General features: G+C 41.8%; 1 protein-coding gene across 3 annotated transcripts in view; it reads right to left on the reverse strand.

Moving 5' to 3' along the window:
• WDPCP (WD repeat containing planar cell polarity effector) overlaps nt 1-15,962 on the reverse strand; it is a 444,357-nt gene that overhangs the window by 212,334 nt on the left and 216,061 nt on the right. For all 3 annotated transcript variants that reach the window (XM_066267228.1, XM_066267229.1, XM_066267227.1), the window contains exon 10: nt 5,146-5,755. In XM_066267228.1, coding sequence (XP_066123325.1) covers nt 5,146-5,755 — 610 coding nt within the window. The remainder of the gene's footprint in view (nt 1-5,145; nt 5,756-15,962) is intronic.

Raw genomic sequence — 15,962 nt, forward strand, 5'->3', positions numbered from 1 at the left:
CTCCAGTAAAAAAAAAGAAAACAACTAACAACTACATTAAGGCAATGGCAATAAGGCTGAATAGAATACGATTTTTTTTTTACAGCTAGAAGGCAGAGTTGATGAGACTCGGTCACTGGTTTGATATGGCATTAAGGGTGACAGAGGATTCCAGGATGACTTACTTGGGATTCTATCTAATAACTGTACCATCCACCAAAATGGAGAATACAGGAGAAGTGGATTTGGGTAGAAAGAATGTTGACTTCATGTCTGTACATAATGAGTGTGAGGCACTTGTGTAAATCCAAGGGGGAGTGTCCATCAAGCCAGGTAAATATGTGATCTGGAATCAGGTGTGGTCTGGTCTGAAGTCAGGGGTAAGATAATGTAATTAAAAATAAACTTTCAATCTGTAAAAAATGGGAGGAGAGCTAAAAATGGAACCTTAGAGAGCCTGAACATTTTCATGTGCAGACAGAAGGGCATAAAAAAAAGTGATGAAAAATTGCCTCTGGGATCATAAAAGGCAAGTATGATGAGTTCAGTGATGGTGGAAGTAGTCATCAACCATCAAATGCTGAGAAGTCATCAAGTAAATAAAAGAAACATGTATCAACTAGGAAATCACTGGTGACCTTTCCAAGAGCAGTTCCAGAATACTGAAGACAGAAGCCAGAATTTGGTGCTGTGAGGAGTGAACAGGAAGTAGAGAAGCAGAGAAAGTCAGTGTTCACTAATATTTCCATGAGTTTGACTATGAAAGGAAGGTGAACATTCATTTGATTAATAACAGAGGGAAAGAAATTTTAAGAAAGATGTGTTTGTTTTACGGTATGGTTTGGGCTTGTATCTGCTGATGTAGCAAGGTTTGTGGAGGTACTGGGAAAGAGTCACAAAGAAAAGGTGACAAAGGGTATGTCGTGGGATCCAGAATGGAATAGTGGTGGAACTAGTCTTGGACAAAAGGAAGGACTCCTCCTCCATTGAATTGAGAAGGAAAGATTTATGCAAATATAGATGTGATTAGTTGGTTGGTTGGTGGGATGGGTGGGTAGGTGGTAAGAAGCAAATACGCTTAAGGAACAGCCAATTGAAGGTGAAATTCTCTGTTGAAGGGGCAGGGAGCTGATCATGAGTTTAAAGAGAACAGTGAAGGTTGGGAAAGGTACTGATGAAAATGGAAAAGCTTTACTATCGCAGTAGTATAATTAGGGACTCCTTTTTAAAAAAATTAAGCTCAGTCTATGTATGTGGAAATATGGGATGGTGAATATCAGGTAAAGAAATTCTGATTACAAATTGCTTTGTTTAAAACAGTACTTCTGGCTTCTGTGTGGGAGGATGACACTTACAGTTTCCTCCTGAAAAAGACAAAATCTTTGACTTCTACTAACAGTGGTGATGGCCTTCAATCCCCAATGCATTTGATTGATGATTATAAGAATTTAGAATGGAAGTTCTAGCCTTGGACAGAGTTCTCCTTTAACACCACTAACTTACCTATTGTAAGTGTCAAACTCCAAAAATCTTAGCATGTTGGCACCAGCCATTGCCACATTTACATATGACAGCATTCTATTTTAAACTATGATCTATCTCGGCTCCTTAAATTGTAAACTACACCTTTTATGTCAAATTTTCCAAAGGCTTACATAACAAACATATGAAAAAGAAACTCATAAATGCTTCCCAGTTTCCCTACTGGGAACTGCACATGTAACTACCTGTTTATATATGCAGTAACTTGAATTATACATGAAAACGCCACATGGATGCCCAGAATCAGCACTGTGTTAATTCAAGAAATATATTAAAAATTTTGGATGGTTTTGTAGCAAATCCTAAGAAAAATCCATCCTTTAAATGGGGTTTTCTTCAATAAATATATACATAAAGATCTGTTAGCTGGAATCTACTGGTTCAAGGAAGCTACTCTTTCTGGGGAAAAATACTCTATAATATACATTAATGTTATAACACATTAAAAAGTCCTGGGAAACTCCATATAAAGGTCTTTCAAAAAGCCTGTAAGACTAACTTTTTCCTACTCCATAAAATGCAAATTATATTGAAAAAAAATTTAAATGATAAATGTAAGTTGCAGAAGTTATCACCTTTTCATTTGAATGCTTGACTTCTATTGGATAATTGTCTTCCAGGAGACCTTCTTGGGAAAAAGAGGTGACAGCCAACTCATTGCCTAATTGATTTAGGAACAGTGCCCAGGGAGACAGTCCAATTAAGTTTACAAGCTGGCAATTAGCAGGAAGCCCTCTAAATCCCTACATTGAGAGCCTGTTTACTTTAGTAAGAAGGCAAATGTGCTAGAGATAGGAAGAGAAAGCTGTGCTTTTTGCAAAGCTCTTGTGAGTAGGCCCACAAGGGAGGGCTGAGAAAAAGCTAGGTATATGTGGGAAGACAGCCTTTTGTTTGACAGGTAACTGGATAATTGAGAGAGGCGGGGGAGAGGGAGAGAGAGACTCTGTGTTTCAACAGACATACAAAACATCTAACATCCACTTTAATGGGTGTTGTATATAAAGACACACAACTGTTAAAAATGCAGTGGGACAAAGCAGAAGTGGATTATCTCATAATGAATGAAATTCCAAACATTTTTTCCCTTGGACAATATTAACATTATAAATAAATTTAATTGCATTTTTATTATGTGAAAAAAACATAGTCCTCATACTATATTCATATCTTTCAGGTTAATCAATTCATTTTCACTAGATTTATTTTATCTGTTCATTTTCAGGGGCAAATAGATCCATTAAAAAAAACAAAACACAACAACCAAGAGCTATTTAATAAACACTACAATGTTTTTAAAAACTTAATTTTGTACTACCAAGCTAAATCCTAGTAAGGGGATTTAAATTGTATTTGGTTTTCTAAGTTTTCAAGTAGTAATAATGTATATTGATTAAAAACTATTTTTTTAAACCTAAGTGAAGTTCTTTCAAAAATTTTAAATTATACAAAACTACCTAAAGAATACCATATATGCCTGACCAGGCGGTGGCGCAGTGGATAGAGTGTTGGACTGGGATGCAGAGGACCCAGGTTCGAGACCCTGAGGTCGCCAGCTTGAGCGCAGGCTCATCTGGTTTGAGCAAAAGCCCACCAGCTCGAACCCAAGGTCGCTGGCTCCAGCAAGGGGTTGCTTGGTCTGCTGAAGGCCCGCGATCAAGGCACATATTAGAAAGCAATCAATGAACAACTAAGGTGTTGCAACGCGCAATGAAAACCTAATGATTGATGCTTCTTATCTCTCTCCATTCCTGTCTGTCTGTCCCTGTCTATCCCTCTCTCTGACTCACTCTCTGTCCCTGTAAAAAATAAAAAAAATAAATAAATAAAAATTAAAAAAAAAGAATACCATATATTCCAGGGCATAGCTGTTAATGCAAAAAACAAAAGGCAAATATAGCATAATAATAAAATTTTGCTTTAAAGTTTCCTGGTTGAAATGGGCAATGAATGCATCATTTTCACAATATTGGTAAATCCTTTTGAATATTTTTAGCTAAAAAGGAAACAAAAATGTTACACAACTATCTTTACCAAATGCTAATTACACATTTGCTTTCCCTTCTTTTAAAACACTTGCTTTACACAATTCCAATCTGGAAAACAATAGACACCTACAATCTAAAATAATTTTAATAGAAACAGTATTACAGTCTTACAATGACATTTTAATGAACATATTGAATGCTTTTAAAATATTCAAATACTTATTTCTTTAGGAATTTCTTGGTAAACAGTTTATTTTGGAAAGTATCAAATGTGAAAGTTCAGGCTTTTTATTCATCACAATGAATACTTAGTACAATTTCCATCTTCAATACAGTGTGTCTGTAAGGTCATGGTGCACTTTTGACCGGTCAGAGGAAAGCAACAAAAGATGATAGAATGTGAAATCTGCATCAAATAAAAGGAAAACTCTCCCAGTTTCATACCTATTCAGTGTAGTTCGATGTGGGCTCATGCACAGATTTTTTAGGGCTCCTTAGGTAGCTATCCCGTATAGCCTCTACAAACTTGTCACTGACTGATGGCCTTCCAGAACGGGGTTTCTCCACCAAACTGCCGGTTTCCTTCAACTGCTTATCCCACTGAGTAATGTTATTCCTATGTGGTGGCGCTTCATTATAAATGTGCTGATATTCACATTGCACTTTGGTCACAGAATCTAATTTAGCGAGCCACAGAACACACTGAACTTTGCTCTGTACCGTCCACATCTGGACTGGCATGGCCGTGGGCTGCTCCGCTGTATACAAGGTGTTATGTCATCACCTGCGCATGCGCACATGCTGCCACATCATCCTACAGAAACTGGGAGGGTTTTCCTTTTATTTGGTGCAGATTTCACATTTCTATCGCCTTTTGTTGCTTTCCTGTGACCAGTCAAAAGTGCACCATGACTTTACAGACACACTGTATTTAGAAAATCATCCACAAAGCATTCTTAAAGAAACTATATGAAATGTTTGAAAGGCAAGCATATTAATAGGATGACAAATAGAAAATATACATTCTAAGAACAGTTTTATTATTTTAAAAAATTTATTAATTTTAGAGAGACAGAGAGAGGAAGGAAGAGAGAAGAGAGGAAGAGGGAGGGAAGGAAGGAGGGAGAGAGAGGAAAGGTGGAAGGGGATGAGAGTGAAGGGGAAGGGAGAAAGGAGAGAGAAGGAGAGAGGAGGAAAGAGAGGGAGAGAGAAGGAGAAAGGGAGAAGGAGAAAGAGGGAGGGAGAGGGAGAGGGAGAGAGGGAACAAGGGAGAGAGAGGGAGGGAGAAGGATGGAGGGAGAGAGGGAGAGAAAGAGGGAGGGAGAGGGAGGGAGAAGGGAGGGGAGAAGGAGGGGGAAAGGAAGGGAAAAGAAGGGATGGGGGAGATGTGGGGAGGAAGGGAGGGAAGGGGAAAGGAGAGAGAAAAAGATTCATTTGTTGTTTCACTTAGTTGTGTGTTCATTGGTCACTTCTCGTATGTGCCCTGATTGGGCATCAATCCCACAACCTTGCTGTTTCAGGTGACACTGTAACTGACTGAGCTAGCAGGCCAGGGTTCCAAGAATAGTTTATTGTCTTAATTATAATATCAGTATCATAACCACTTTAATTAGCTTACTCACCAACTTCTTTGACTTACCAAGTTTAAATAAAAGTATACCCAAAGGTCCTCTGTCAAACCTGAGGAAGAGAAGATCATAAATGTCCCCACTTCCAGGCTTCTGAGAAACAAGCTGTGGAGCTACCCACTGCATTTGAACAAGACTGCTGGAAACATAAAAAAATTTATTGAACTGCAGAGTCTCCCTGGGTGAACGGTCTTCAGCCAAGAGCTGGATGTTAATTGGGGACAGAGCCATATCAAAAATTTGCAGCTCTCCTTGGTTGCTGCCAACTAGCAGAATGGTGCCACTTGGGTGACAGCTTATTAATGAAGGCAAAAGTTCAGCCTGGGCTAAGAGAGTCACTCTACGGTGAGTTTCATAAAGAATTACTGAAGAATCTTCACATCCCAGAATCAGTTTGTCCTCAGTAACATTCCTGCAGCAGCTAATGGCCTTGGATCTCAGAGGTATTCTGGTGACCGAGACACATTGGATTTTGTTTCGAACACATTCATAGGTGCAGCTGTCAGCCATGGGCTCTTTGTCTGCACTGATGGAGCACTCCACTGTCAACACCTGGTAAGCCTGTTTGGTGCCAAAGCGAACATCCAGTGGATCCCATTCCGTGCGAACAGAACTCAGAACCTGTAAGAAATGTATCAAGTCTGCTTACATAGAACTTGGCTTCTCTTCAGCTGTCACACATAGACCTATATATTAACCCAGCATCCTACTGAAGAGTGTTAATTAGCACCTTAACATTAGCAATATATAAAAGTATGTGTGTATAATAACATAGAACACATGTAAATACAGATAGTATATACATAGCACAGCTGTAGAAATGAAACTGTAAAATTTTAACTTGACCACTTTGTTTTATAAAGTCTGGAAATAACTAAAAGGCAAATATATCCTACAGTATCAAAAAACAAAGTGAGCTTTTAGTAAAATAGTACAGTTAGCAGAATATCTAAAACCACTACAAGTTGATTTTTAAATGGCTGAATAGGCCCTGGCCGGTTGGCTCAGCGGTAGAGCATCGGCCTAGCGTGCGGAGGACCCGGGTTCGATTCCCGGCCAGGGCACATAGGAGAAGCGCCCGTTTGCTTCTCCACCCCTCCGCCGCGCTTTCCTCTCTGTCTCTCTCTTCCCCTCCCGCAGCCAAGGCTCCATTGGAGCAAAGATGGCCCGGGCGCTGGGCATGGCTCTGTGGCCTCTGCCTCAGGCGCTAGAGTGGCTCTGGTCGCAATATGGCGACGCCCAGGATGGGCAGAGCATCGCCCCCTGGGGGGCAGAGCACCGCCCCTGGTGGGCGTGCCGGGTGGATCCCGGTCGGGCGCATGCGGGAGTCTGTCTGACTGTCTCTCCCTGTTTCCAGCTTCAGAAAGATGAAAAGAAAAAAAAAAAAAAAAAAGTGGCTGAATAAGAACTTGACAGGCCCTGGCCGGTTGGCTCAATAGATAAGAGCATCGGCCCAGCAGTCAGAGCTCCCAGGTTCAATCCACAGTCAGGGCACACATGAGAAGCAACCTCTGCTTCTCTTCCTCTCCTTCTCCTCCTTCTCTCTCTCTTTCCCTCTCACAGCCAGTAGCTCAGTTGGTTTGATCATTGGGTGCTGATTATGGCTCAGTTGATTCGAGCATCAGCTCCACACAGGGGCTGCCAGGCACACGCAGAAATCTGTTGCCAGCTCCCCTCCTCTCACTTAAAAAAAAAAAAAAACTTGAAAGAATTTGGATCATCTCTTTCCCACCCACTACCCTTCCCAATTCTGAAAGTATAGGTAAATTATTTACCAGAAATACATTTTTAATTAGTAGGGCAAAATAGGCAAAAGAAAAGACTTTAGAACCTTATTGACAGTCTCATAGAAATATTTTACTATTGGAAAGGATATGAAGGATTAAGTAGACAAATGACCAATAGGAAAAAGAATAATGTAATGTACTGGTTTTAAAATAAAAAACATTAAGACCTGTTAAGTAATATGAATTGTCAACATTTGTTAAAGTAAAATTTAAAAAGCATCTTTGGTGTAGAAAGGAAAGGCTACAAGAAATACCTCTGCAGAAGAATAAAACATAAAACAACAGACCATTCAGTTTATTCAGATGTAAATATGGGAGACTAAGAACCTAAAAAGTATTGTTAAAGTGGTTTTAAATATTTTCTAACACTGTCAAAATCTCAAAATCATATGCAAAACTATTAAAAAGTGCACTTCTGCACATGATAAAATTTCATAGAACTGTAAACACACACGCACGCATATAAAATCTGATGAAATCCAACTAAGGCCTGTATCTGAATTAGTAGTATTGTACCAAGGCCATTTTCCTGGATTTGGCAATGTACTGTGGTAATGTATAGTATTTTCCCTAAATACTATCACTGGGCAAACTGGAGAAAAACTACAGGAAGTGAATTCACATTTAGCAATTCAGCAATTATTTTAGCAGTTTCTTGAGAGTAATATTTTTTCAAAATTAAAAAGAATTTTTTAAAGCACATACATACTGCTAGCTTGTGGAAGCAAAGGAGGGTTGATGTAAAATTTTCTTAAAACATTCATCCTAAACATCATCACCAAATAAATCATCCTAAATATTTTTGCTGCCACTCCCCAGTTCAAACCCTTCATTGGCTACCTGACAACTAATGAATTAAATTTTTTAAATTTTTATTCCCTTTCCTGGAATGCAAAAGTGTGTAGAATCTCTATCTAAGCTCCTTCCTTCCCTCACACTCCCTTTCCTTGTTTTTCTTCCCTTGTCTAATAAATATTTGAGTATGAGTTATATGTCAGGCATTGGCCCTGGGTCCTGGGGATACAGCAAGCAGTAAGTCCCCACCCTCAGAAAACATACACTTGAATAGTTGTGATGGGGGGCCCAAAAGTGAAACATTTGGCTTCAGTAATAGCAGCTTTTAGTTGTAATAAGTAGGAGATATGTAAGGGTTAGGAAATAGTTAATCTGCTTACTATTCTTTCTTAATGGCTCCCTGGCCTTTACTTTGAAATGTAGCAAAAAGTTTACCTTTGCAAGGATGCTGGGGAAAGCTTACATTAGAGAAGGACCTGACAATTAGGGGAGTTTAAATCACATTAGTTGTTTATAAAAGCCTAGCCACAAGATTTACTGTGAAAAGTCAAGGTCTATACATTAATTAGAAACTTAGTTACCAATCTTTAATCTTTATTTTGTGTCCTAAAAAAACAGAGAGTCTTTTCATAGACAATTCAGAGACACCAGGTCCCAGCTGTTCCTGGGAGACACCTACCCCTGCTGCCTTGAAGATTTACTAAGGACACCAGATAGGACCATGATCATTAGGCCTGTGCTACTACATCAGAAAAAACTGCAGAGACTTCCTGCAACTGAACATCCACCTCCTGCACATTGTTAGGTGACTTAACTGCACGGACTTTTACCTTCTTTTTCTCCTGAACCCTATAAAAACTTCCAGCGCCAGTAAATGTTAAGGCAGCTTTGTGGACAGAAGTCCCCTGCCTTCTCAGGGCTACTGGTTTCTCTGATAAAGACACACCTTGTACCTACTCAGTCCTCATCTCTCTTTAAATTGGAAAAAGGGGTGATGGGTGACCCCAAGTCCAGCTTTGTTTCCAGTTACAGTTGCAGACAAGGCAACAATTTACAAGCAAACATCCATAGGATGTTATTGATCCTATATACACACTTCCTAAGTACTATGAAGAAAAATAAAGCAAAGTAAGCATAATGAGGAGCAGCAGGAGTGGCGAGGAGAGTTTACATAAAGAAGTCAGGACAGGGCTTTTGGATAAAAGTGATCTGAAAGAAGTGAAAGGCGATCCATGCGACCACGTGGGAGAAGAGAGCTCTAGCAGAAAGGAAACAAACACCCTAAGGTGGGGCTATTCACCTGATAAAGGAACAACAGGAGACACACTAGAGAAGAGGGATCAAGGAGGAAAGTACTGGGAATTGGGGAAAGGGAACAGATTCTATAGTTTGTAAGGCTACTCTGTAGGGACGCTGGCTTTTTCTCTAAATGCAATGAGAAATCATAAGGAGAGGACAGGACCTGACTTGCAAATTCTAGCATTAACTACTACAGTTTTCCCCTCATTACTCTACTCTGAGTTCAAACTAAAACATGTTCTGCATTTTTCCAGCTTGTGAAATTGTTGGGCAGATAAAATATATTACGCTCACTTTGTTAAAGATGGCGCTGCCCACATGGAAGCCCATTGCCCAGGTGATATTAATGTGTGTTGGGGGCGGGCTGTGGGCAGACAGGATCCTTGTAGCCTGGGGCTTGGTTTTAGGACTAAACCATTCCCACCCTTTTTGATGTGGGGTGGTACAATCCCATCATGCCTCAGATAAGTGACTTTGTATTAGAGACTTCCCTATTTTGTATTTGGATTAAAGGTTTTGATTTCTACACTATAATGTGGGGGCAGACCTGGAGCTTGTGCTCTCAGTTCCTGAGATTAGCATTAGAGAGGAGAGCAGAGAAAGGCCACGTGGAGGAGACCAGGAAAAGTAGCCAAGATGGCAGAGTACTGAAGAAAAAGCCAGTTTGTGCAGAGAGAAGGAAGGAGTTGGGGGAACAGAGGTGAATAAGGCTGGTGAGCTAGAAACCTTTGATTCTAGATAACTCGGATAAGTCAGTAGCTTTGTGAGCACTGAATGAGTGGGTTTTGGAGCCCAGTGTGTGTTTTTACTTGCCCGCCAGGTGCAAGCTAGGATTAAAGATAATGGCCCACCAGTACATGACTCCGTTGTTTCATTACCATCTGTCCAAATCCAATGCGAACCTGCATGGGCCAGAGAGCTGTGATGGTGGCCGGGCCACTGGCTTTACAGAAATTGAACAAGGCCATAAGACTGATGGGGCTCTAATGCCATGGTGGCTGGCCTACATAAGCAAACCAAAATCTAAGCTTGTAAATGCCTCAAAATTAAAAATCAAAATGCAAAGGATGCCTGACCAGGTGGTGGCGCAACAGATAGAGCGTCGGACTGGGATGCAGAGGACCCAGGTTCGAGACCCTGAGGTTGCCAGCTTGAGCGCAGGCTATTCTGGTTAGAGCAAAAGATCACCAGCTTGGACCCAAGGTCAGAGGCTCCAGCAAGGGGTTACTCGGTCTGCTGAAGGCCCGCGGTCAAGGCACATATGAGAAAGCAATCAATGAACAACTAAGGTGTCACAATGTGCAACGAAAAACTAAAGATTGATGCTTCTCATCTCTTTCTGTTCCTGTCTGTCTGTCGTCTGTCCCTGTCTATCCTTCTCTCTGACTCTCTCTCTGTCTCTGTAAAAAAAAAAAAAAAATGCAAAGATAACCAATCTGGCTTAAAGCTATAGTCAGTCAAATACTCTCTGTATATAAATCTTTCCTCTGGCTCCTGTCTATGGGGTGCTCCTGAACACTCCTGAGTACAGCACTGTCTGACTGGAATAGTTTTGCTCAAATAAACTCTTAAAAATTTTAATATACCTCAGCTTGTCTATTAACAACTTCACTCATGTCCTTTGCCTGAAATCGATACTCTTCATTCAGAGACTCAGTTTTTCCTTCCAGCCACACTAAGCCTTTTAGAGCACAACCAGATGCTGTCCTAGTTCTGGGCTCCTTCCAGCAAGGCAGCATCCGTCCTTCCTTGGATCTCACCTTCGTATGCCTTTCTCCACTCCAGCTTGGCCAATGATGATTCTCCGGTGACATCTGGCTTTTAATTTACTTCTAATGTTTGGTTATGTGTCCTCATTTTCACTGTAAGCTTAAATCTATTTCACTTTTTTTTTTTGTATACATGTAGCAGCTAGCCAAAAGCTATGCTGGTAGTAGGGATGTAATAAACTTTTTAAACTATTGTAAAATATATTATGCTCACTTAAAGATGGTGCTGCCCACATGGAAGCCCATCACCCAGGTGATAATATTAATTGCCCTTCTTGCTTGGGATGGGCGTGATTATATTAATATGTGTTGAGGTAGGGCTTTCACGCCAAAAGGTTTTAAAAGGAAGAGAGATCACATTGTTCTAGGAGAAGAGTGATTACATTCTAGGAGGAGCCCATGCTAGAGGAGAGCAGAGAAAGGCCATGTGGAGGAGAGAAGTAGCCAAGATGGTGGAGTGCTGAAGGAGAAGCCAGTTTGTGCAGAGTTTGTGCAGAGAGAAGGAGATGGGAAACAGAGGTGAATAAGGCTGGTGAGGTAGATACTGTTACATCCTAGCGAGAAAGACTGCAGCAGACCCAAAGTGAATTTTATAAGTTTTATTGCAGACCTGTACAGGGACTGCAGGCAACCCATGCAAGGGAGCACTGCAGCCCCCTAAACCTGTGCAGGGACTGAAGCCCCCCAAACCTGCACAGGGACTACAGCCCCCCAAACCTGCACAGGGACTGCAGCCCCCCCAAACCTGCGCAGGGACTGCAGCCCCCCCCAAACCTGCTCAGGGACTGCAGCTCCCCAAACCTGCACAGGGACTGCAGCCCCCCAAACCTGTGCAGGGACTGCAGGCAACCCACGCCTCCGAAGAGACTGAAGCACTGCAGCCACGAGCTTCTAAAATGGCTCCTTTTTATAGGGTGGCTATCTAGGATGAGCAAGCATCATACAGAAGCTGATGTGGCTGTTAGTCATTGGCTAGGGAGGTCGTGTGCAGTTACGGGGGGGGGGTATTACTCAGTGGAGAATTTCAAACATAAACTTCTGATAAGGGTCTCTTAACCAATAGAATGCAAACATTTGTCTTTTTTTCCTTTTTTTCTCTCTCTTTCTTTCAGCCTCCCAGAGTCCCTATCTGTCTCTGCTTCTTGAACGACCTTGGGCATGTTATTCCTAACAGAACAGGAGCAGGACCTGCCTGTAACCCTTAAGTTCCCTGTTCTATTAGTGCCCTGCTTATTTTCTGATTTTCTCTTGGTCCTTACAGATACCTTTGATTCTGGGAAACTTGGATAAGTCAGTGGCTTTGGGAGCCCTGAATGGAAAGGGAAGTGTTTTCCCACTGTGTGTATTTCTTGCCCATTGGGTGCAAGCTAGGATTAAAGATGATAGCCCACCAGTTCTTGGCTTCATTGTTTCATTACCAATCAAATCAAATGTGAACCTGCACTGGCCAGGCGGCTGTGATGGTGGCTGTGGCTACTGGCTTTACAACTATGAATTAAAAACAACAACAACAACAACAACAACAACACTGCCTGGCCAGGCAGTGGCACAATGGATAGAACGTTGGACTGGGACATGGAGAACCCAGGTTTGAAATGCTGAGGTCACCATCTTGAGTGTGGGCTCATACAGCTTGAGCAAGGCTCATCAGCTTGAGCACAGGGTTGCTGGCTTGAGTGTGGGATCAAAGACATGACCCCAGGTCACTGGCTTGAGCAAGGGGTCGCTTGTTCTGCTGTAGCCCCCCAGTCAAGGCACATATGAGAAAGCAGTCAGTGGACAAATAAGGTGCTACAATGAAGAACTGATGCTCCTCATTTCTCCCTTCCTGTCTGTCTGTCCTTACCTCTCCCTCTCTCTGACTCTCTGTCTCTGTAAAAACAAACAAATACACACACAAAAAAAACAAAAACAAAAAACTGACAACAACACTATAATACTGGTTAAAATATACTTCCAGAAAGTTTAAGGTTTTGTAAAGGAAACCTCAAAGCAGAGTACTGAGAAGCCAGATGACTTTGAGTAGGGCCTGTACACATAGAAAGCCTCAAAGGAGGGGCCCAGCTAGATGACAGTGTTGGCAAAGAGCAAATCAGGCTCAAGGTCCAAGGAGAAGAATCCCAGGCTTCCTCACTTTCAAAAGTTTGTGAGTCTCTCCAATAGGCTCTGCAGTATTACCAAAAGAAAAAAGGTAAAAGGGGAGTGTAATATGGTGATTTATAAGAAATACATATAGCACTGGCTAAGAGTTTGGTTGGTTAGACTCAAGAGCATCATTCTCATGCCCAGAGGTTGCCAGTTCAATTCCCACTCAGAGCAGATACAGGAACAGATCGATGCTTCTTTCTGTCTGTGTCGCTCTCCCTCTGTCCCTTCCTTTACTTTCTAAAATCAATACAAAAAAAAGAAATACTTATGTATTTGGTCATTCAGATGACCAAAATATATTTATCATTTATCTTTGGTCTTGATCCACAGTTCTTGGCTCACAGCTCCCAAACCCTGGGATTTTTGTAAGTGTTGAGAGTGATAAAGATGTCTTTTGTTATGTGAGTGATCTGACTTTCAGAAAGCACTTAAGGATCCTGGCTAGTTGCAATGGAGCCAATCTTGTGATTAGTCCTATCCCCTGCCATCCAGGGAGGGAGAGAAGCTGCAGATTGACTCAGTAGCCAATGGCTAATGACTTAATGAGCCACGCATATGTAATGAAGCTCCATAAACACCCAAAAGGACTTGTAGAGGAGATGGAAGCTGCGTGCCCTTTTCCCATACTTTGCCCTGAGGTCACCATCTTGAGTGTGGGCTCATACAGCTTGAGCAAGGCTATTCCTGAGATATACAGCCTTTTATAATACACTGGTGATTCTAGTAAGTAAAATGTTTCTCTGAGTTTTGTGAACTGCTTTAGCAAATTAATTAAATTTAAGGAGGGATCTTGGAAAACTCTGATTTATAACCAGTTGGTCATTATACAGATAACACCTGAACTTGTGACTGATGTCTGAAGTCCAAGGAGGAGGTCATGAAAACTGCCGATCTGTAGCTCACAGGTCTGCAAGCAGGTTTAAAACCTGGGCTTGCAAGTGGGGTAAGTCTTGCAAAACTGAGCTCTTAACCTGTGGACTCTGATGCTATCTCTGAACAGAGTGTCAGAATTGAGTTGAATTGTAGGATACCCTGCTGCTGTCCAAGAATTGGTTGCTGGTGTGGGGAACCCTCCCCCCCCCACACACACAAATTGGTACCACAGCCAATTTACGGAGTAAGAACATGGACTCCATATATGCCTTCTCCTCCACTGCCTGTCCCAGATAACTAAAAAACTAGTGAAGGTCAGAGGATGACCTGTTGTCATCCGAAATAAATAGCTAAAATTCATTTAAGAGGAAAATGTCTTGCATGGCACAATTAAAGATACCATAAAAATTTAAGATTAAAAAATCCTTGAGTGTGTGTCCGTTTGGTAAAAGTATAAGCCCATCAATAATAAGGAAGAAAATTGGGTCTTGCACTAATCATTCTTCATACATTGCTTTAATCTTTCAGTACTCCTCAGTTAGTTATTATAACCTACAGCAGTTTCCCCTTATCTGCAGGGGCTACATCCCAAGACCCCAAAGTGGATGACTGAACCGTGGATGATACCAAACCCTATATACCCTATGTATTTTCCTATATATAAATAATTTAACATTTAATTTATAAAGTAGGCAATTTCATGGACAGAAGACTCATCCTTACATAGTGACCTCAGCACATGTTTTTTTTCTTTCCTCTTTCTTCACCTTTTCATTTAAAGGAAGCACATATGGCTTCTCTTTGGCATGTCCAAATGCCAGCATCTTGCTCTGTGGGCCATTATTGAGTAAAATAACAGTTACTTGAGCACAAGCACTGCGATAACTTGATAATCAATCTGATAACTGAGACAACGGCTGAATGACTAACAAGCGGGTAAAATATATGCTAGACAAGGTGATTCCAGGCAGGATGGAGAGGGGTGGCACGAATTTCATCAAGTGACTCTGAATGGCATGCAATTTAAAACTTGTGATTTTGTTAATTCCTGAAACTTTTTATTTAAGATTTTCAGACTGCAGTAACTGAAACTGCAGGTAACTAAAACTGAGGAAAAGCAAACCTTTAGATGAGGGGGGCTCTACTATACATTCAAAAATAATAAAATAAGGGTCAGAGAGATGGTATAAATTGCCCTTGATCCCAAAGTTAACAAGTGAGAATACAGATCTGATTCTAAAAACCAAGGTCTTTGCAAGAAGACACACTGCCTCACAACACAACTAATTAATAAGTACATGAATATATCAGCTCTTTCTCTATGTGATCAGGGAGGGAATGAGAAGAACCACAGAGCATTAGGAACCTGCAATGTGGTAGAGGGTTCTATCCAAAGAGGAGGGAAAAGTGAGAAAAAGGTGAAGGGCCTGACGAGACAAGTCATGCAATGACAATGCAGCCTGTTAACCTTGGTGTGAGAAAGCAGCTTGTGCCAAGCTTTTAGCAAGTGAAGAATAGTAAGGAGGCCCTGGCCGGTTGGCTCAGTAGTAGAGCGTCGGCCTGGCGTGCGGGGGGACCCGGGTTTGATTCCCGGCCAGGGCACATAGGAGAAGCGCCCATTTGCTTCTCTACCCCCACCCCCCTCCTTCCTCTCTGTCTCTCTCTTCCCCTCCTGCAGCCAAGGCTCCATTGGAGCAAAGATGGCCCGGGCGCTGGGGATGGCTCCTTGGCCTCTGCCCCAGGCACTAGAGTGGCTCTGGTCGCAGCAGAGCTAGGCCCTGGAGGGGCAGAGCATCGCCCCTGGTGGGTGTGCCGGGTGGATCACGGTCGGGCGCATGCGGGAGTCTGTCTGACTGTCTCTCCCCGTTTCCAGCTTCAGAAAAATACAAAAAAAAAAAAAAAAAGAATAGTAAGGCAACTCTGCTTTGCAAGACTGAGGAAGTTTGGAAGGCAAAATTCTTAATAAGCTGCTTTTCTTTTTTTGACAGAGACACAGAGTCAGAGAGAGGGACAGAAAGGGACAGACAGGAAGGGAGAGAGATAGAGAGCATCAATTCTTTGTTGTGGCCTCTGTTGTTCATTGACTGCTTTCTCATATGTGCCTTGACTGGGGGACTACAGCAGAGCAAATAACTCGTTGCTCAAACCAATGACCTT

Source organism: Saccopteryx bilineata, chromosome 3, assembly GCF_036850765.1.
Source record: "Saccopteryx bilineata isolate mSacBil1 chromosome 3, mSacBil1_pri_phased_curated, whole genome shotgun sequence".
In the NCBI taxonomy this organism is placed as follows: domain Eukaryota; kingdom Metazoa; phylum Chordata; class Mammalia; order Chiroptera; family Emballonuridae; genus Saccopteryx; species Saccopteryx bilineata.